We start from the raw sequence: 22,716 nt of genomic DNA, 5'->3' as shown, positions 1-22,716 counted from the left end.
CGCCTGGTCTACAATCTACCCAGACGCTCCCATGTTACCCCGCTCCTCGTCTCTCTCCACTGGCTACCTATCATGGCCCGTATCAGATTCAAGACCCTGGTATTGACCTTCCGAGCAGTGAACGGGACTGCACCCGTCTACATCAAGTCTCTCCTGCAGCCTTACACCCCCACCCGTCACCTACGGTCTTCTTCAGACAACCGCCTGGTGGTCCCACCGCTCAAGACCGCCCGGTCCCAACACAAGCTCTTCTCCTGTCTGGCCCCCCAGTGGTGGAATCAACTCCCCACCTCCATCAGAGATACTGACTGTCTCTCCACCTTCAAGAAAAGGCTCAAGACGCACTTGTTCCGGGAGTACAACGGTACTTAGGAATGGTTCGCTTGACCCGATGTTAGTTTCCTCAAGGATCACAATCATTCTTGCTTAGTGACTTGTTGCTCTTGTGGTTAGTGGTAACTGTTTTAAATTTTTGTTTTCGCTGTGATATATTGTTTTTATTACTGTTGCTTGCTTTTTTTCCACAGGTACACTTGCACTTATAGCATGTTCATGTTCATTCATGTTGTTTAATTGTAACTTGTTTAACTACATGCTCTTATGGTTCTTCCCTTTGGCACTTACTTTGGTTATTCACAATGTGTGCTTCATGTTTTGGCTACTCGCGATGTTTTTTGGCTATCTTGTTGTTATGATCAGTGACCTATGCACTTTGTAAAGCTCTCTCTTGGAAGTCGCTTTGGATAAAAGCGTCTGCTAAATGAATAAATGTAAATGTAAATGTATGTGAAATAAAAACGACACGCATACCAACAATACCATCAGTTCCTGTTTTATTCCTGCAGTCTCTCTACGACACCCCTGGACAAATTATTTACACAACAGACATTATTTAAATTATTAAATACTATTCAAGGTCTTTTTACGAGTCCACTGGAAAACAGTTATTGCCTATTTCCAAGGGTTGTGTTTGTGTTTGTGCCCCAGCACCGGGCTTGTGTTTCACCCTGTATAAAAGCTCTCTCCTGGATTTAGATAACCCCAGAGTAATGGAGTCAGAGCAGAGCAGGCATTTTCTCTCCGCCTCTCTCTTCCTCCTCTCTCTGGTGTGAAGAGTACTTCAAAAGACAGCTGGTCTGTCTCCTGTGCAGGTGGCCAGAGAGAGGGAGATGAGAGGAGGCCAGTTGGTCTTTGTAGCAGGTGCACTGTTCCTCTCCGCACAGAGCGAGGAGAGCCCCGGGATCAAAGGGCCACGTCTCCTGGCACCTGCTTTGTCCATGTGTCCGAAGGCAAGCAGTTCAACTCTGGCTAAATGGGAAATTGCATTTATTTCAAAAAGGTCAAACATATTTGATGTTGGCGTGTCCGAGTGTGTATTTTGTGTTTATGTGTGTCTGTGATAGAGTTTACAAACAGAGTCCAGTGGTGCTATTTGAATTGATGTGGCTGCATCAGTTGTTCTTTTCTACTTGTGATCCATGGTCAGTGTCTTGTCTCTGAGTGGCCCGAGGGCTGGTTCTAGTGGTTCTAGGGATGACTGTAGTGGTTCTGGGGCTGGTTCCAGGAATGATTCTTGTGGTTCTAGGGCTGGTTCTAGGGATGATTCCAATGGTTCTAGAAGCTGGCTCCACGGCTATTTCTAATGGGTCTTGGGACTGTCTCTTGTGGTGACTAAGAGCTTGTTGTAGTTGTTCTGGGGCTGTTTCTAGGACTGATTCTAAGGACTGATACCAGCCAGCGGTGACAGGGAGTCATCATGGCCGTCACGCTAGAGAGAGAATCACAGCGCTTTCTGCTGAAACCTCAAGGGCCAGACTCTGTGTATGTACGTCTGAGGCCGCAGGGGGTGCAGGTGCAGGGTCAGGGGGAGAAGGGGCGTGGGGGGGGAGGGATGGAGGGCTGTGGAAGGAGGGAGGAGAGGGAGGGGGGAATGGGGCAGCAATATTGAGGGGAAGAGAGACGAGAAGGAGAGGGGAGCGAGATGGGGGTGGGGACGATGAGGATGCAGGGGAGCTATGGAGTGGGGCAGGTGAGGCGAGTGGGGACTGAGGGATGTGGGTGGGGAGGGGCAGGAGGAGGCCATGGAAAGAGCTGTGTTTTGGAGGGGAATGTGATGGAGGCTGGGGAGGGGGGATGAGGGGGAGGCAGGGGGGAGAGAGAGGAGCCCCAGAGGGATGGGCTGTGGATACAGATCCTGGGGGGTCAATGTCATCAGTTGTGCGGCGGAGGATTCTTGTTTGTGTGTGTATGCAGCATGTGTGTGCATGGGGTGGGAACGCACCGGTAGTGGGTTCTGTATAGAAAGGTGTGTGAATTCCTCCTGGGGGGTCATGTGTGTGTGTGTATGTGTGTGTGTGTGAGGGTGTGTGTGTGTGTGAGTGATTGTGTCTTTCTCTTCCTGAGGAGTCTGTAACAGTCTCTGCATGTGCACTCTGGCCTGCTCCTGCAGGAGGCGGTACTTGTCCATCTCCTCAGCGCTGAAGGTGATTGGCCCTTCTGTCTGTCCATCCTCAGACCTGGGTTGGGATTGGTGGAGGGAGGGATGGCTGGGAGAACCTGACTGGTCCTGGGGAGACAAATGACTGTCTGTGTCCTCTCTGCTCTCAGTGTTCATCCTCTCTTTCCTCTCCTCCCTCTCCTCACCCTCATCCTCTCTCCTCCGCCCCTCCCTCCTTCTCTCTCTTTTACGTCTCTGTATGGAGGGCAGTTTACCTATTAGGGGGAGGCTCCTCTTCTGCAGGGGGGCCCTAGGGGGCCTGGGGTCAGGGATCATGGGGTCAAGGTTGAGGTTGGAGTCCAGTGTAGTTTTGGGAACCGTCATGGGAGAGGGGGGTGATTTGTGTCTGGGGGCAGTTGGTTTCTCTGTAGGGGGAGAGCGGGGAGAGAGAAGACTGGAAAAGGTGGGGGAGGGTTGTGGTGCTGGGGTGGGTGAGGGTCTCTGTGAATGTTTCCGCTCCATGGAGAGTGAGAGGCCCAGGGCTGCTGTGGCTCTCGTTGCCCCACCCAGGGTGAGCCCTGAGCGGATACTTTCCCTGCTCCACTCCCCACTCAGCTCAGACACACTGGTGATACTGCTGCAGGAGCCAGGGCTGAGGCCCCTTGTGCCCCCTGCACCACACACATACCTGGTGCTGGGAGTGTGTGTGTGTCTGCTGCCACAGTAATCAGGGCTCGGGGGTCGCCTGTTCTCCAACCTCCAGGCCCACTCCGGGCTGCCTCTCCTATCCCCCGGACCTAGGGTGTGTCTGGAGCCACCCTGCTCCTCCCAGCTGTCTCCACTGCCCCAAGTGCATCTGTCTGGGCTGGGTTCCCCTGCACCTCTGCCCCCATCCATGTCTTCTACCCTGGGGTGTCCAATCTTCTGATTCCAGCCGGCATGCAGCCTGATCCAACCTTCAGGACTGGGGCTGCATCCCCTGGCTGCCCTGGTCCACTCCAGGGCTCTGTGCTTGGTTCTCGAGTCACACCGACCCCAAACCAATCCACCACCAGGGTTCGGGCCACTCATCCAGTCCCAGGCTTCTGACTCTATCACCTGCCTGTTTCTCTCCCTGCTGTTCTTCTCCTCTTTTTCTCTGTACCTTCTGCCTATAACTCCTCTTTCATTCCTTCTCCAGCCTCCCTTCAGCTCCAAACTCCCCCCCCTCCTCTCACTGTACTTCCTGCCCTGCTGCATGTATGTTCTCTTTCTCAATGGGCCAATGCTTGGACTGTTGTCAGGGTAACCGTAGTCAGGGTAGCCCCCGGTGTTACCATGGTGACATGCTTCCCAGGACAACTTCAAAGATTGCAGAGAGGAGAAGCGTGGCTCCCAGGAAAACCGTCCTTCACCCTTTTCCCATCCCTCCTTCTCTCCATCCCCCTCTCTCTGTGTGTGAAGGAGAGTGTGTGTCCTCGCTAGGCCCAGGGCTGGGTGACAGTGTGAGGGGTGCGAGTCTGGACTGGGACTCCTGGAAGTCTTCTCTCTGCCAGTTCCAGACTCACACTTCTGCGAAAGGCAGCCACTCGCTGGCCTGCGAACACTCCTCCCCACCTTCATCTTCCCCTCATCCTCCATCCTCCTCCTAACCCCCACCCGCGCCCCGGTGTCTCCTCTTTTCTCCCCGACAGCCACGCCGGAGACCGTGGCAACAACGCTCTTCAGAGTGCACGCTGTCACTCCACACCTGTTTGAATTCCCTCCTCTCACTCCTTTCTTCCTCTCTATGAGCCGATGTCTCTTTGCACCATCACTTCTGTTCCTGGGCGACGCGTTTGAGCCGCCCACGGGCTGAGAACACACACGCTCAGGGCAAGTGTCGCTCCCACACACACACCTGGGCTGGCGCGCTTGCACGTCCTCCATGCCTGGCCTGCTGACAGCGTCTAATTTGCGGTCGCCGGCGGAGACAGCTCGCTCCCTCTGCCGTCTCTCGCCTTCTGATCTCCACCCCAGAGGATTGTCTGAGTTTTTGTTGTTCCTGTCAACGTGACTAAGGTCAGGGAAGGGGTGGATCTGTCCCTCGCATGAGATCTGACGCCACACAGCTTGTCTCCTGTTCTCTATGTGGGCGGCTTGCTGTGTTTGGGAGGGCGGATGCATCTGGGGTGGTAGCTGTGTCTGGGGGGGTGGATGTGTCTGGGGGGGTGGATGCATCTGGGGTGGTAGCTGCGTCTGGGGTGGTAGCTGTTTCTGGGGGGGTGGATGTGTCTGGGGGGGTGGATGCATCTGGGGTGGTAGCTGCGTCTGGGGTGGTAGCTGTTTCTGGGGGGGTGGATGTGTCTGGGGGGGTGGATTTTTCTGGGGGGGTGGATGTGCTTCTGCAGACTGTATATCTGTCCTCCTTTTGTTCTCTGTCTGGGGGGGCACAGCTCTGCCATGGAGCTGCTTCTGACCCTTGACAAGTGGTGGGGGCAGACCCGAGTTCGACTTGTGTGTGAGGAGTGTGTGTGAGTAAGATTTGTCTGTGTGTGTCAGTATGTGTGAGTTCACCTCGTCTGTGTGAGTGAGGAGTGTGTGTGAGTTTGTGTCTTCTGTGAGAATGGGGCTTAAGTGTGAGTAAATAGTCTCTGTTGGCATAGCTGGTGTGTGCGAGTTAAATTCCTTGGTAACCGTCAGAAGTTTGTGTGAGTTGATGTCCTCTGTCCGCACAGGAAGTGTGTGAGAGCTCTTCTCCTCTACGCGCGTGTGTGAGCTGGACCCTTCTCTCCTCCCTGTGTTCTGACGACCCTTCAACACTCCGCTGTGGTTGCCGTGGAAACAGAGACAGCGAGGTCTGCAGCTGTAGGAGAGAGGAGGTTGAGTCTTGGTGAACTTCAGGAGCTCCACCGGCCATCTCAAACTGCTGGACCCGTCTCTGCCGAGCACACACGCATACAAGGCTGGAGGCTGCCCTCGGCCTTCTCTCCTCATCCCCCTCTCTCCGCCCTCCTCCCTCCCCTCCTCCATCTCTCCATTCCTTTCCATGTCGGAGAGGGATAGCCTCCTCTGTCTGTCTCGTGTGTGCCAGAGTGCTCGTATTCTGGCCAATGAGGAGGAAGAGGAGGGGGAAGAGGATGAGGAGGAGTGTATGCCTCCCTCTATTCTATCCCTGTGTTTAATGGTGCTTTCTAAAGTGCTGCGGTACACTGGATGTTCTCGGCTCTGCTCTTCTTTCTGCCCCAAACAGTCCCTCATTAAGCTACGGTCTTTCTCCTCCCCTTCTTCCCCCTCACCCCGCTGCTCTGGGAGGAAGGTGTGTTGCGACATTTCACCACCTTGCCCCACCTCTTCATCCATCTCTTCCATCTTCATTCTGGCCTTTCTCTGCACTCGCCTCACCTTCTCCTCCTCCTCCTGGTCTGAGAAGACAGATGCAGATGGTTCCAGCCTCTGCCCCCTCCGGGAGAAGCAGAAGGAGACCCCCACCCTGGTGCCATCCCTGTCCAACCCAGAGAGAGAGTGCGGAGGGGACAGGTCCAGGCAAGACTGGGGATTCACAGCAGGAGGCCTTTCGACTGAGGGGTCTTGTGCTTTAGTAGGTTGGGGAGGGGAGTGGATGTGAGTGCGGAGATGGGAGCATTGGTCCAGTGCCTGGGGTTTAGTGGGGCTTGTACAGGGCTGACTGGAGGTCTGGGGTAGTGTGGGAAGAGGGCTGTGGGTCAGGCTGCTACCCCCAGGACTGGACACATGTCTCAGCCCTCTGGTTCCTCTGAGGCAACAGACCCATCCTGTACCTCTGGAGAGGAGAGAAAGAGAGAAAAAAAGAGAGGAAGCATACATACATTTAAATTCTGTCATAACATGTTTTTTTAACCTCTTAGCGTAGGATTGTTAAGTGCTAAACTACGCGACGCACAATATTATTCGTTTTATATTGGTACACATGTAGGGTGACCAGAAGCATGACCCTGAAAAGGAGGGCACTTGGGTCCAAAAAGGAGGACAAAGGGTCAAAAAGGAGGACAATCCCAAAAGGTTGTTGACCGGGGGGGATGGAGGCCATTAGTATGAAATTCAGACAATAACATTAGTCATTTTAGTAAGTCAACAGTCTAAACTGCAGTCTAAACTCCTGTAAGAGTGGTGATGTTTCACAGCATGAAATAATGTGGTCAGCTCAGCAGCGGTTGTTTTATCATCTGCTGTTGTGTTCGGAGCAAAAAATGATGTTAAGGAAGAGTGCCCGGCAGAACTAGCATTATCCTTGTGCCGTAGCGGCATGCCACTCTAAAGCCCATTTCCCCCTACTACCCACGTCTATATCAATGCGACAGAGCTTACAGAAGGCATGATATTGATCTGTGCTGCTCTTATTGGCAAAGTGGATTTCTGAACTCCACGTTGGTTTGAAGGAGGTCTTTCTTTTTGGCCCTGAAGCCCACGCGAGTGGTACATTGCGACGGTGTGCAGGAAGGATCAAAAAGGAGGACAAAAAGGCGAAAAGGAGGACACGCAACAGTGGTCCGGACAAAGTGCTGGAAAACCGGACTGTCCAGACGAAATCCGGACGTCTGGTCACCCTATACACATGCCATATATCGTGGAAAGATATGATTCTTGTGATTCACTTAATGAAATCACAAGACCAACCATTTCAAGATTGAGTCGCAACAGCAGGTATTATCACCGACCACCAACAGGTAAACAAAACATAACATAGACGACTCACTTATCGAGCCTCACAGTTGTCCAGTTATACAATAATGCCAACAAAAATGGTCTGGTTACATTATCAAAGGTCCAAACGATCCAGTCAAGTAAAATATTTCATCCAAAACACAGTATTACGTCCATAAATGTTTGAACTATTGTCATTCACATAAACCAACTTCAGTTTGGATGTAAACATTCCTAAAATATCTGCATTCTGGCCTTTCGATTGACACCTCATTTGATCCAATAGGAGCTTCCATGTCATGTCCAGAGCCTTCAATAGCAAACCACTGCATCATCTAAATGCTTGCGATTACATTACTGTGTTTATCTGCAAGTTGATAGCCTATCTTTTTTAGTCGAAAAAATCAATTATTTTGCATCGATTTTAACAGACCGGGAAGGCAATACGGATAATATTCTACCTGCGCACGTTTCTGTCTCAAAAATGTCGAACGAGTGAAAACTTTAAATCGTAGGGTAGGCTAAATTGTTTTAAATAGGCCTAAATACAAAACTGCCTACCAGCAACCAGTATAACAACCAGGGCTGCGTTTCCCGATAACGATGGATAGTAGCAACGATCGAGCACAATAACGAAACCATCGATATTTCTTACGTGCGTTTCCCAAACATGCTCGTAAGGAGTAGGCTAATCTATGCGCTTTCAAGAGCTACGAATTTTCAAGAGACACTTTAGCTACGGTGTCTTTGGGAACGGCCCGTAAAACTAAGATTCGTCGTACGATGGATTCTACGATCAACTTAGGCTTACAATGGTTTCAGGAAACGCAGCCCAGGACAGTTTCCCGCTAGGGCGTGTAGCAATCTCAGGAATTTAAGGTTTGGCATAGAGACGGACACATCCTTGCATCAGAGCGGCATTGTGACGTCAGGCCGGACCGTTTTTGGCACCCGGACCGTTTTTGGTATGACAGCACCCGGACAGTTTTTGGCATTACAGCTTCAAACCAGACCAGACCCCCACCCCTCTCCCCTCGGCTTGAGGCAACGGCCCCCGGTGGATGTAGGTGGTATTGCATTTCCGATTTGCTACCCAACTTGTCCGGTCGTTTTTATTCTATTAACTCCAGTCAACATATCTAAAACTATCTCTCCCAATAATTTTTTTTTTCTCAAACCTGGTTCTTACTACTAGCTTTTCCTGATTTTTGCTAATTTATAAACCAATCCAAAATGGGTATACTAGCACCCCATTTATTTGCTTACGTCAAGAAAAGTTGCCTCGCTCGAACAGTGGCTGTTTATAAATCCGAAGAACCCTAAGAACGTACTTGCGTTCTTGAGAAGAATGTTCTTGCCAAGCGTCCTTGCGAGAACGGTCTTGCTAGACCGCAAGGACGGAGAATGAATTGAGATGCGGGTTTTCTTGGCTAATGCGCAATACCTATGGAGCTAAATCAGGGCCAAATGTTTTGTAACTTTGAAAAAAAATCTATAGTTGAAAAACTAAAGCTTGACATTGAAAATGTAAGTTTTGGTTTAAAACTTGAAAAATAAAACCATGTATTCCCACAATAAATAAGTGTACCAATTTTCTTTTCAGGTGGTTGAATACCATTTCGATTAAATTCTGGAATTATTTTGAATACATTATTAATTTTCATTTTTCACTTTTATATTTTCACATAGATTTACATTTTATTTGTATTTTTTAGATCTGTTTTTCAGTTTCAGACTTTCGGCCCCGATTTTGCATAGGGGGCGTGGCTTCAACTCAGAGGCGGGAATTATGAGTGACAGCATAACAAAGAGGCAGAAGACTCGGCAGTCGGCATGGTGTCCGGTCCGCCAAGGCAACACGCTGGCGCCAGCGCACAGGTAAGACATGTGAAAGATATGAGCCTTTTTGAGAGTATGTGTAAATGCCACTGCGGGGATAATGTCCCAAAGTATCTATTCAAAAAGGCTAATATCTTTCACATGTCTTACCTGTGCGCTGGCGCCAGCGTGTTGCCTTGGCGAAGCGGACGCAAAAGTCTGAAACTGAAAAACAGAACAGAAAAAATAAAAAATTAAACTGAAACTGAAAAAAAATGAAAACATGAAATGTGAAACTATGAAAATATAAAATTCATAATTTATTCAAAATAATTCCAGAATATAAACTAAATGTTAGTCAATATGAAGAAAAAATAATTGGTACACTTATTTTTTGTTTGTATACATGGTTTTATTTTTCAAGTTTTAGACCAAAACTTACATTTTCAATGTCAAGCTTTAGTTTTCAACTATATATTATTTTTTCTTGAATTAACAAAAAATTTGGCCCTGATTTAGCTCCATAAATACCCTGGATTCGCTAGCTAGGTTAGCGAAAAGTCGGAGCAAATTTATAAATTAGCCATTTCATCAATAAAATAAACACATTTTCAGCGACTACACTGCCCATTTTTCGTCACATTTCAATTCAGATGCTGATTTTTTTTTTTTTCACGGTTTCAAATCTTTTTTTTTGTTAGAGTTTTTTTTAATAATTAATTTTTTTTAGATCTGTTTTTCAGTTTCAGACTTGACTTCTGGGAAATCATATGCGTTCTCGCTGGTCAGGTCACCATCCGATGCATCCTCGATATATATATCTATGGATAAAAGGGGCAGATCAAGAACATTTCCGAGTATTTTTGGCGTTCTTGGTGACTTGTGTTCTTTGGATTGGAACCGTACTTGGGCAATGAAAGATGACGTCAAACAAGTTCGCAAGAACACAAGAACGGAGAAAAACGTGGATTGATAAAGAGCCAGTGTTTGCGGGTACGAACAGGGCACGAGCACAAAAGGTAACATTAGCCGATCGCTGATTTACCTGAGCTGAATGAGCACAAGGAGAAAGGGCTTGATAATCTACAGTTGCCTGCCCTGCCAGTTTTACAAATGGTTGCACACATACATGACGGTTGTTTAGAGCAGTGGTTCCCAACCCTGGTCCTCAGGGCACGCCTGTCCTGCATGTTTTAGATGTTTCCCTGCTCCAACACACCTGATTCAAATGAATGGGTCGTTATCCAGCTCTGCAGAAGCCTGCTTATGACCATTCATTTGAATCAGGTGTGTTGGAGCAGGGAAACATCTAAAACATGCAGGACAAGGGAGCCCCGAGGACCAGGACCACCCGTGCTTCCCTGCCTACATTGGCTGGCACGGGGGTGTTTGAACCTGGCCTATCTGAATACCCACACCCCCAGTTGGGCCTACATACCCTTGATGGTAGATATTAGACAGTTACACACCCACCCCGGAGCAGGTGGCGGGCCCCCCCCATCCCACTCTCTCCCCACCTTATCCCACCCTGCCCCACCCACATGTCCCACCAACATGCCCGAAAAAAAATATTCAGTCAGCTCAGGGGGGGCCATAGGGGGGGCCAGGGACATTTTTTACAGGGGCACTGGCCCCTGTAGGCCCCTGTGTAGAAACGCCCCTGGAAATATGTACCCTATAGCTACATTTAAATTACATTTACATTTATGCATTTAGCAGACACTTTTATCCAAAGCAACTTCCAAGAGAGAGCTTTACAAAAGAGCATAGGTCACTGATCATAACAACGCGCAAAACGTAAACACTATGAATTTTGGTAGTGTTTGACACTTTTGGATCTCGAATCATGGCAAAATGGACTAGGAAAACAAAATCGCTCCAAGAAGTGGTGAAAGAATGCACTCTGTATAAAAGCCTGGGGATTTAAAAAAAAATTATTATCATTATTATTAGTAGTACTCATTGATCTTCAAATAACAAATCAAGCAGTATTTTTGGAAATACAAAGTAGAAATAAAAATAAAAATAAATGCAAATAAATAAAAGTACATCCAACTCAAGTACATACATTTAAATAACGGGTTAATAGTTTGGGGAAGTATCAGAAATAAATACTGATTATGCTTTAGTTGCTCTGTGTCAGCAACACTAATGGGGGATCTGGATATGGGATGTGATAGCTCTAAGTACCACTTTACATTAGAGCCAACAATTATGAAAAGTAATGCCTTTTTATCCTAGTATGGATAAAGTATTTGACCATGGGTCCTTTTGGAGTCTCCAAAAGACACTTTTAGAAAACACCTAGATGTACATTTAGAAAAACATGTACACTACCGTTTAAAAGTTTGGGTTCACTTAAAATGTCCTTATTTTTCAAAGAAAAGCACTATTTTTTTCAATGAAGATAACGTTAAATTAATCAGAAATACACTATACATTGTTAATGTGGTAAATGACTATTCTAGGTGGAAACGTCAGTTTTTTAATGAAATATCTACATAGGTGTATAGAGGCCCATTTCCAGCCACTATTACTGTATGTGTTCGAATGGTACATTTAGTTTGCTAATTGCCTTAGAAGACTAATGGATGATTAGAAGGATTAGAATTAGAATGCCAAAGGTCTGCAATGTTGTAATTGCAGCAAATTGAGCATTATTTGATGAAAGCAAAGTTTGAAGAACAAAATTTATATTTCAAGTAAAAATAATTATTTCTAATAATAATAATTAACCTTTTAAATGTCTTGACTATATTTTCTATTCATTTTGAAAGTTATTTGAGAAATAAAAGTGTGTTTTCATGGAAAACACGGAATTGTCTGGTCGACCCCAAACCTTTGAACGGTAGTGTATATAATATAAAAAATGTATGGTACTGTTATCAACTTTGGACTTGGAATAGGGCTTCGTGCTGTGGTCCAGTTGTGTTTTCCAGCTAATACCTCCCACCTATTGTCATCTGCAGGCATCTGTATGCAAAACACAATTCAAGGGGAAATAAAAACTTCCTTTCTCATTGTGTTCAAGCTTCTATTACTCCACAACCATGCATGTACTCCAAATTGTTCAAGAACAGATTTCAATGTATTTTGGGTATGCCCTGTTTAGGCATTTTAAGGCAAATTGTACAGGATTGTTAAGAGATTTGTAGCGTTCTACTGCTTTATTCGATAGGGACAGTTATAGATAGACAGGAAAGGCAGGGAGAGAGACCGGGGATGACATGCAGAAAATGGCCCAGGCTGGACTCGAACCCGAGCCCCTGTGGCAAGGCATCAACTGATCAGATATTCAGAAAACTGTTCATTTATGTTATCATAAATTGAATGAAAATAAATAATACACACACAATATACTGTTTAACAAACCACCTGGAGCCCACATTACATGCTACTTTGGAAACATTTACATGTATGCATTTAGCAGACGCTTTTATCCAAAGCGACTGCCAAGAGAGAGCATTACAAAAGAGCATAGGTCACTGATCATAACAACAAGATAGCCCCAAACATTGCGAGCAGCCAAAACATGAAACATACATTGTGAAAAGAAAAGAAACAATTGTAATTATAGTCAAACCAACTCTGCCATGTTTATGGTCTCACAAACATTATCTGATAATTGAACTAACAATAACTTGATGATAAGTGCTTTTGGCATATACCGTATTTTCCGGACTATAAGGCGCACTTAAAAGCCTTTAATGTTCTCAAAAAACTACAGTGCGCCTTATAATCCGGAGCGCCTTATATATGGATTAATTCTGGTTGTGCTTACTGACCTCGAAGCGATTTTGTGTGGTACACGACGCTCTGTCAAAATGTTTTAGTACGACTTTGGTAAACTACAAAGCTGCACGGCTTGCAGAATTACGGCTACCGTAGTCAGGAGCGTCGCGGAGTAATACATACTGTGCTTCACCATAATATTACAGTGTGTGTGTGTATAAGGACCCCAAAATGGCACCTGTCAAGGGACACGCTTACGATGCGGACTTCAAGTTTTTTTTACGTGTTACAACTGAACAAGGTTGGGAGTTATTGTGAATACGCTCATTAACGTTTGAACAATGTTGAGAGTTATTGTGAACACGTTTAATAATGTTTGACTGACTGTTTTGTTTAGCTTACAGTGTCTCCTCTAGGATTTTTTTTAGCAGTGGGGGCAGGTCTGTCCGGAAAACGTTGCGCCAACTACTCTTCTGGCGGTGAATTGTTTTCAGCACCCACAGCCTTCGGAGTACTATAAATTCAACCAATCCATCCGACTCCGTCCGTCCGTCTGTCCGTAACAGAGTCGGAGAAGTATAATTCGGCCTTTACAATCACGGCTGATAGACGGCCTCAATTTTTGTACAGCCCTATTTCTAATACCGTGGCGGCAGAAATTTAACAATCAACATAGCGGAAACACTGGCTTAATGCGCCTTATAGTCCTGTGCGCTTTATATATGAAAAAAGATAGAAAATAGACCATTCATTGACAGTGCGCCTTATAATCCAGTGCGCCCTACAGTGACGAAAATATGGTACATGCTCTTTTTATATAGAGCTAACCCTATCCCAAACCCTTTAAGACTTTCATCAGACTTCCAGGGATATTTTGTGTTGATGTTGTTCTGTCCTACCACATGGGGCCTGTGTGCTAGTATACTGTGAACTCTAGCTCTCCTGTGAGGACAGTGTATGTAACGGGGGCAAATGTCCACAATGAACATGTGTTTGGGGGTGGGACAGCCTGTCTGTTTGTGGGTATTGGTTTTGTTTGTGCTTGTGAAGACATCCCTCTACAGGTGTTCCTTATATGCTGGCTGATTGACAACCCACGGGATTGGTTGCGTCCACGCATTAGAACCACGATCTCCTCTCAACGCCAGAGCCGCGCCGGACGACGAAGATTTCCACATACTACGACAAGAGTCAGAACCAGCTACTCGCCGTTCGGAGCCCAGAGCGATCGGCCAAAACGACTACCCCGAGTTCTAGCAACACACGCATCTTCCTCGGCTAAGGAAAGTAATCACGCTAAAACGTGATCACAGAACAATTGGGCCGGGGTCAGAATTGTTGTTTGTCGCTCATTATTGTTTCCTTGCCCCCCAACCTGAACGGAGTGGCGAGAGCACGGGAGACCTACACCAGGGCCATATAGGCGTTGCCGGACGGAGCGCCTTGTTCAGCCAACCTCCTGCTGGACTCACATTGGCTAAGCCGTGGGTTGGGTCGTGAGAACCCTGGACTGTGGTTGGCCTGTGATCCGTCCCTCCTTTTGAGCCATAGATAGTGTAGTAAGTACGATTAGACGTTCCACTGGCTGCCTGCAGTGCCTTTACTTGTATGTGGTAAAACCCCTATGACTAGAGCTCTATGTCCGCATGATATGATGTGGTAGTGTCTACTCGTTGACCGAATTGTTTGCACACAAGTTTGCAGTGCCGAATTGATTGTACCGTTTGCACACAAGTTTGCAGTGCCGAATTGATTGCACCGTTTACACATACAATTGTAGTGTTAATTTATTGGTATTGGTTGTGCACATTGTTATACTTACTACGGGAGTTACTACGCGGTCATTTAGATTGCTCTAGTCCCTTCTGCCGCTTTGACACATATCCACTGCCGGTGCCCAGTCTAGCCGTCTTATTTTATGAACTACTACTTCTCCTGGTATTTTATAGTGCGATAGTTTTATTGTTTTAAATCTTGTCAATAAAAATCGAACCTTTCTTTACAAATACGTTTCTGTATTGTTGTGTATCTGAGGGTCAAACAATTAGAACCTGCTACGGTTACATGTGCACGTGTGAGTGTCTGTGAGTGTGTGTACCTTGTGTGTATGCATGCACAGTTGCAGATGCAGCGGTGAGTGTTGGTGTGTGAGTGTCTGTAAGTGTGTGTGTCTGTGTGTGCATGTTATATTTATCCCACCTGTGCCCTATGTAGGTCAGCTGAAAGCCCTCACATCTCTGGACACATCCATCACCCTGACGACTTCAGACTGGCGCCATTGCACCCTGCCCTCTCTGCCATCCTTCCCTTCTTCACATACATTATGTATACGCACACACACACGCAAGCAGACAGACATATGCACACACAAACACAAACACATGCATCTCTGTTTTTGCAGTTGCATACACATTTACACAAAGCATACAGACATGCAGACAGACACATATGCAGTAAAAAAAAATACTATACATGCACACATGCATACATACACATTTACCTCTACTTCTGCAAATGTGCATGTACACACACAAAATACACAGACACAAAGTCAAACACACACATCCCTAGGGATGGGTATCGAGAACCGGTTCTTGTTTAGAACCGGTTCCCAGTGAATCGATTCCTTGGAATCGTTAGCAAAATTCCTTAACGATTCTGTTAACGATTCTCTGTGCCGTTAAACAATTAAAATGCAAAGTTTAATAATGGATTAAAAATCGATATGCTCAGTTTAATAATGGGAACTAGGAAGAAGCGTTCTAAAGTTTGGTTGTATATCACACGACAAAATTACAACAACGCCACTTGTAACGCGTGTAAAAAGTGTATTTCGTCGAAGGGAGGAAATACTACAAATATGAAGAAGCATTTGAACACACAGCATGGAATGAAGTTACTGGAACGTCATGTGTTCGATGCATGCAGCAGCGCAGCTAACGTTCGCGCTTCATCTCTAACTATCTAAGGTAGAGCTAAACTGCAAAAGTTATCACAACCACCTGTTACTGTGTGAAGCAATTTGCCTTTATTGTGTGTAGTTGATCTAGTTATCTTCTGTCCCGTCGTTTGAAGCATACATTTTAGCTCCGGCATTCGTCTCCCATTAGTATTGATCTTATTGATAATTTCACGTTATCGGGGCGGCGTGTGTTATCAGCAAACGTTCGTGTGTCGCATTATTAAACTGAGCATATCGATTTTTAATCCATTATTAAACTTAGGATTTTAATTGTTTAACCTTTTAATAGTCCTGTTAAATGTGGCTGAAAACGCCTAAACAGCATACCCAAAGTACATTGAAAGCTGTTGTTGAACCATTTGGAGTACATGCATGTAAATGGTCTCTTTTGAAAGGTGACACTGAAGTTATTTCCCCTGTTGTTAGGACCCCTGTAAGTCCTACTAGTGTTGAGTAATAGAAGCTTGAACACAAGGAAACTGAAAGTTTCTATCTCCGACTAGATTTAGTTTTGAAAACAGAGGCCTGAAGAGGCCTACAGGTGGTAGGTATTAGCTCATTTCAGAGCCAGTCAAAGCCAGTTTGAGAAATTCGTTTAGAACAAGTGTGTGTGTGGGGGGGTGCAGGACGCACAGACCTATGGCTGTAGAGGGGAACATCGATAAGAGAATCGATAAGGAATCAAATCGATAAGCAGGAAATGATAAGGAGTCGGAATCGTTAAAATCTTATCAATACGCATCCCTACACATCCCTCACACTCACCGCTGTTTCTGCTGCTGCAGCTGTGCCAGTTGGTGCAGGCGTTGCAGCTCTCGCCCCTGCTTGCGTTCATCCTTCCACGACTTGGAGGCCACGTTGCGAGCGAACTCTCTGTGCTGCAGCTCCTTCAGCCTCTGAGGGGGCGACAAGGGAAGCAGACATGGGGGTGTGTAAGCACCCCCTCACATCAGGCAGCTGTCGTTCACAGAGACGCCAGCGACCCCCGCAGCGTGTTAGGTCACTACGCTCTCTCATCCACTCAGCCTGACAAGTCAGCTCTGGGCACGAGAAAAAAGGAATGTTTTCAAATATTCCACTGTGAGCATTTAAAGTCAATCACAAATGGAGAGAAAGAGAGAGGGAAAGAAGGAGAGAGAGGGAGGACTGGAAGGAGGGAGAGACATCAGGGCTTCTAAAGAGAGAGAGAAAAAAGAAAGACAGAGCAAGGCCTGCAGCTTGAGTGACATCGGAGCTCAGACTGTTTAATGCTAATGACTGTTGAGAGTGAGTGAGAGTGAAAGAGATCCCCCCATCCCACCACTGGCATACACACGGAACAGACATCTGGGACAGGACTGGAGTTCTTCATCAGAGGACAACCATTTAAGTGACATAAACCCTCTTCATCTAATGACACTGAGTCATTGAAGAACTTGTTTTAAAGCTGAAACGGCACATCAACAAAGATATTGATTTCTTTGACGGGTCATGAACAGGATCTATCACTAAGAGGTGTATACTTGGCATACAGAAATGAAGAGCTGAGTGTCTGAGTGGAATGACGACAGACGATACTTGAACAGGATACAACTCTCTCTGTCTGGATCTTCTCCTTTATTACAGTAAAGCACAAGCAAATCCACTGATTGATTGCGTGTGTGTGTTAGATGGAGTGTGTGTGCCTAAATGTGTGGGGTATGTGTGTCAGAGAGTGTGTGGGAGTGTGAATGTGGGGTGTGTGTGTGTTGAGGGTATTGCATGAGAGACTGTTTCTCCGTATATCGGGCCTCAGTAGTGCAAATCATTGCCAAGGAGAAAACAAAGCAGGGTTTTAAAAAGAAAAATCATTTTATTTTCCACTCTTGCCACAAAAAGGTGTAACTCAGAATTCTAGGTTAAAGATAGTAACACAAATTATTAAACAACAGAAAATAGGGGGAAAAGGCTTTAAATAGTTTACTTTCCCCACAGGGTTGCAATCAGGCCACAGTTCCACTCCTCTCACTGCTGGCTTATCTTGTTCCTCTCTCTAGAACCTATCCAGCCCTCCTGTGTGACAATCATCCCTCTTAATTCACCCCAGGTGTGCTAATGCACTGTCTTGGGAAATGTAGTTCTGTCAGCAGCCACCATTGTATTTTGTATGTGTGTCAGAGCGTCTGTAGGGGTGTGTGTGTGGTGAGGATATATGTGTGGGAGTGTGTGTGGTGTGTGTGAGTGTTTGTGTGGGTAAATATGTAAGAGAATGTGTGGGAATGTGTGTGTCTGTGTGTATGTGTGTCTGTAAGAGAATGTGTGTAAGAGAGTGTGTGAGTGCATGTAAAACACAGCTCCATCTGTCTGTACCCTCAGGTGTGGTAGTCCTCTCAGGAAATCTGTGATTCATACCTCTCTTTCTTTCTGCTTTCCTTTTTAATATGCTTTCATCCTACCTTTATCCATGCTTGGCAGGTGTAACTGCATGTGTGTCTGTGTGTGTGCGTGCATGGTTTTTTGTGTATGTATGTGTGTGTGTGCTATAGTACAGTTTGAACTGCTGCTTTTTTAACAACTGTCTAACAGTCCTCCTCTCTCTGCTCACTTCTCTCTGCTCTCCTCTGCTGTCCTTTCTCCCTCTATCCTGCATTCTCCTGCTTTCTCTGCTCTTTTCTCCTCCTTTTTCTGCCTCCTCTTTCTTCCTCTCTACTCTCCCTGCTCTCCTCTCCTTCTCTCCTCTCCCCTCAGTGCTGTGGACTTAACTGTGAGCCATAACTGGGGAGATGTTAGGATTTAATGTCCTCACATCATTCAAGCATCTCATTCATCTTACACATCAGATGAAACGTGGGAGTATTACAACCAACTCTCACCATACATCACATTATTACAGTTTTTCACAATTGCTAAAACACATTTCTTGAAACAGTCACCCATTTTCTCAAAACTGTAAAGACAAAACCTCATCTTCAAGCACTATTTACAAAACCTCTGAATCCTCTTGCAAAATTAAACTTTCACCTCAAAACAGATTTACCTGTGCTCAAAATCAAACACTGCTCTCAAATAATAAACAAAGTGATCAAAATGATATACACTATCAAGCAGTCAGTAAACAATACACCCAAAAATAAAAAACACATTGTTCAAAACATATAGTTCTCAGGGAGATTTTTTTTAACATAATCTCAAAACAAATTTCATATTTATCCGTAATTGTCTTTTTATGAACGAAAACATGTTCTATCATAGTAGCTCAAAATTTATCAGAAATTACTACTCTGCTTTGCTCTTTGCAATTTTTCTTGTTCTTTCTCCCCCTTGTACAGTACTGTACCCTGCATCTCACTACTCACAACTCACTCTTGAAGAGGGATCCCTTCTTCAAGAGGGGCAGTTCTATGGGCATATGTGAAGCCCTCTGTGAGTAAAAAGGGCTACACAAATACTGTAAATTTGATTTGATTTGAAAATATTACAGTAACCATTACAACTTAGTACTGTCAACAAAGAAAACACGGGGTAACACCCCTCTGGTGTGCTGGATCCAGCCTTGAAAACACTCCACACCTATGTCACCACAGGCCAATTCCATTGCCTGTAGGAGATTTACCCTGGTACTGTATATGGGTTTCGGTTATAGAACTTCCACCGCCACGCAGAGAAAAACTCTTCAATTGGTTTGAGAAAAGGGCTGTATGGTGGAAAGCAAACATTTACAGTAAAAATTGCTGGTTGACGTTGAACTATTCTCGTATGCGGACACCACGGTGAAAGCTGACATAGTCCCAAACCACTATTAGAAACAAGTGTGAACAATTTTGAGTCATTGTGTTTTACAGATGGCAACTGTGATGTAGTTGTGTTTACTGTTTGCCGCCAGTGTTTACCATTTTGCAGCACAAGTGCATCACAGTGCAAAATGTTTTAGTGAATGAGAATGGGTTCAGTTTTGCCAAAAGAGTGTCTGATTCGACAAATGGGTTTACGCCACTGAACATTTTATTCAGAGAATGGGGTTTAGTGTTTTAGCAATTGTGAAAAACTGTAAGTTGACAGTCATCACACTAATTCTATCTCCATCTCTCTCCTCCTCACACTTAAACACAGTCACCTAAACACACACACACCAAGCAGGCGATGACAGTTGTCAGGTTAATCTGTGCTGAGTCTTACACAAGCGAGTGTCTTTTTGCGTTATCATTCAGTGCCTAACATCCCCCTGTCAGCTCACAGGAGAATGCTTTGATGTGTTCCAATAGGTTTGTGTCTGGTGAACATGGTGTGTGTGTACGTGTGTGTATGTGTGTGTGTGTGAGTGTGCATGCCGCTAGCATACAGTAAGAGGCTTTGAGGGTCTTTGATGCCAAACTGTCTATGATCAATATTAATCCTGTTCTTTTGGACTAGCATGCATAATGTGCTGGCCTGGACACTAAGAGAGGAGATGAGAAGAGAGATGAGAGGAGAGGACAGAGGAGAGAAGAGGATTTGAGAGAGGACAGCAGTTGTAGTTGTCCATGGTGCTGATATCACCGATGCATAAGATTAGCACCCTGGACAGCTCCACGTTTTCTCTCTCTCTCTCTCTCTCTCTCTCTCTCTCTCTCTCTCTCTCTCTCCCCTCTCCTCGCCATACTGGATGGAGAAATCGAGAAATTAGCTGATTGCCCATTGATTGAATGGATTGTCACTGGAGAGTGTTGCATTGAGCAGTGAATGTGTCTAATCAGTTATAGTGCTGAGGTAGTGCAGTCTGTCTGTGTCAGGAAGAGAGAACAGACACAGAGAGGAAGCAATCAGGATCCATTCTCCGGCTCCGACCAGAAGAGGAGGAGGACTGTCTTCTGCTGGTGCTAATCTATAGCCTGTGTGCTAAATCTCTGCTGGGTGTGTGTGTTCTAATTGTGGGGGTGGTTGGGTGTATATGTGTATGTGTTTTGTGTGTGTGTTCTAATTGTGTGGGTGGTTGGGTAGATATATGTCTGTGTTCTATGTGTGTGTGTGTGTATGTGCACGCACGCGTGTGTGTTTCCCTATCGCCAGTGGCCATTGTCAGCTCTCCCCCTCTTTTAGCTTGTTTCATGTGTCTGCCGCCGGCTAAAACAAAGCATTAGCATTGGCCTGCCTGAGCTCCAATTCATTTTCAAAGAACAATGACAGTAAAGGAACAGTTTTATTTTATGTTTATTTAATTTTCTCTGCGTGGGTTGAGACCAGTAGGAGGGACTCTGTATAATATGCACCACTTTGGGCTTCTATGTGTGTGTATGTGTGTGTGTGTGTTGTACGTTTGTCTGTGGATGTATCTGTGTGTGTGTCTGCATGTTGCTTTCATGTGCCCATGGTGTTTGTGTATTTCTGCATGTGTCTGCGTGTGTATGCGCTCGCTGGTCTCCCAGCATGCGCAACCCGCCCTCTCCAGAGGATTCAGAACGCGGCAGCCTGTCTGGTCTTCAATCTACCCTGACGCTCCCATGTTACCCCGCTCCTCATCTCCCTCCACTGGCTTCCCATCAAGGCCCGTATCAGATTCAAGACCCTGGTACTGACCTTCCGAGCGATGAACGGGACTGCACCCGACTACATCAAGTCTCTCCTCCAGCCTTATACCCCCACCCGCCACCTACGGTCTTCTTCTGACAACCGTCTGGTGGTCCCACCGCTCAAGAGCGCCCGGTCCCAACACAAGCTCTTCTCATGTCTGGCCCCCCAATGGTGGAATCAACTCCCCACCTCCATCAGTGACTGTCTCCCCACCTTCAGGAACCTGATGTTTCAGGATCACAATGACTCTTATTGAGAGTCTTGTTGCTCTTGTTGGTTAGTTGTAACTGACTTAAAACTATTGTACTTGCTGTGTAATATATTTTTGTTGCTTGCTTTTTTTCCACAGGTAAACCATTGCACTTTTGAGGTTCATGTTGTTAAATTGTTTAATTGTAACTTTTTCAACTACATGCTCTTATGGTTCTTCCCTTTGGCACTTAATTCGTTTTCACAATGTATGCTTCATGTTTTGGCTACCCGCAATGTTTTGGGCTATCTCGTTATGATCAGTGACCTATGCACTTTTGTAAAACTCTCTTCTGGAAGTCGCTTAATGTAAATGTATGTGTGCTACCTGTTTGTGAGCGTGGTCGTAGGAGTTGATGTGGTTGTCAAACTCTTGGTGTCTGAGGTACTGCTTGTCACAAAGCTCACAGTAGAAGTGGGCCTTGGGATCCTCAAGAGGAGCTCCTACACTCCTTTCAGCACGATCCTATAGACAGAGGGAGAGAGAGGGAGAGAGAGAGGGGGAAAGTTTGATCAAGAGCATGGAGTGAATCAACGCTCCATTAGACAATTAGACGTGCACACACATCACACAAATACACACACACACAAAAGGAACAGACACATGGATACAAAAGAAAATCAAATAAGAGAGGCCCTCTTTATGGACACAAATAGGGCTGTGTGTGTGTGTGTGTGCATATATATGTATGTGTGTGTGCACGCTCCATGCCTCAGAATGTAATTTCCCTCAGGCTAGAAGCTGCCAATAAACAGTATTGAATCCTGTTCTACCCTGACATGATGGGAATTTAATTTGAAGTTGTCAGTCTCTCCCTCTCTCGCTTTCTGCGACTCTCCTACTCCTTTCTCAATATATATCTTCCCTCTTCTCTACATTTGTTCTCTCTTCTGTTTTTCTCTATTTTCTCGTGTTTTCTTCCTCTCTTACCTGATTTCTTATGCTGTCATCCTGTTGTGTGAGCTCTGGGTCATCTAATGACAGACTCCATTGGCCCCAATTTTCTGAGTAATATGGAAGAGAGGATAGAAAATAAGAGGATAAGAGGAGAGAAAAGAGAAGGTGATGAGTGGAGAGGAGATGAGAAGAGGAGATGAGAGGAAAGGAAAAGAGGAGAGGTGATGAGTGGAGAGGAGAGTGGAGGATAGAACATGACAGAAGAGAGAAGGGGAAAAGAAAAGAGAGAGGTAGAGAGAAAGGCAACAGGAGAGAGTAAAAATAGAGGGAGAGAGGTGAAGAGATGAAAGAAGGTGGGGAGAGGGAAGAGATGGAGGTGGGGATGAAGAGCAGCAAAAAATATTGAGGGAAAACGAGGGTGTTGGAATGACGTATAGAAGAGAGGAAAGAAAGGATGGACACACATGTTCTCTA

General features: G+C 45.7%; 1 protein-coding gene across 1 annotated transcript in view; it reads right to left on the bottom strand.

The window, feature by feature from the left end:
* Nucleotides 1-1,780: 1,780 nt before the first annotated feature.
* Nucleotides 1,781-22,716, bottom strand: part of LOC136943817 (G patch domain-containing protein 8) — a 32,375-nt gene continuing 11,439 nt past the window's right edge. Inside the window, 5 exon segments of the mRNA XM_067237279.1 lie at nt 1,781-4,744; nt 5,181-5,243; nt 5,246-6,197; nt 16,356-16,486; nt 21,673-21,810. Coding sequence (XP_067093380.1) covers nt 1,781-4,744; nt 5,181-5,243; nt 5,246-6,197; nt 16,356-16,486; nt 21,673-21,810 — 4,248 coding nt within the window.

The sequence above is a fragment of the Osmerus mordax genome, chromosome 6 (assembly GCF_038355195.1).
Source record: "Osmerus mordax isolate fOsmMor3 chromosome 6, fOsmMor3.pri, whole genome shotgun sequence".
Lineage (NCBI taxonomy): Eukaryota > Metazoa > Chordata > Actinopteri > Osmeriformes > Osmeridae > Osmerus > Osmerus mordax.
The sequence above is the reverse complement of the archived record's forward strand: the minus strand, read 5'-3'. Positions and strand labels throughout refer to the sequence as shown.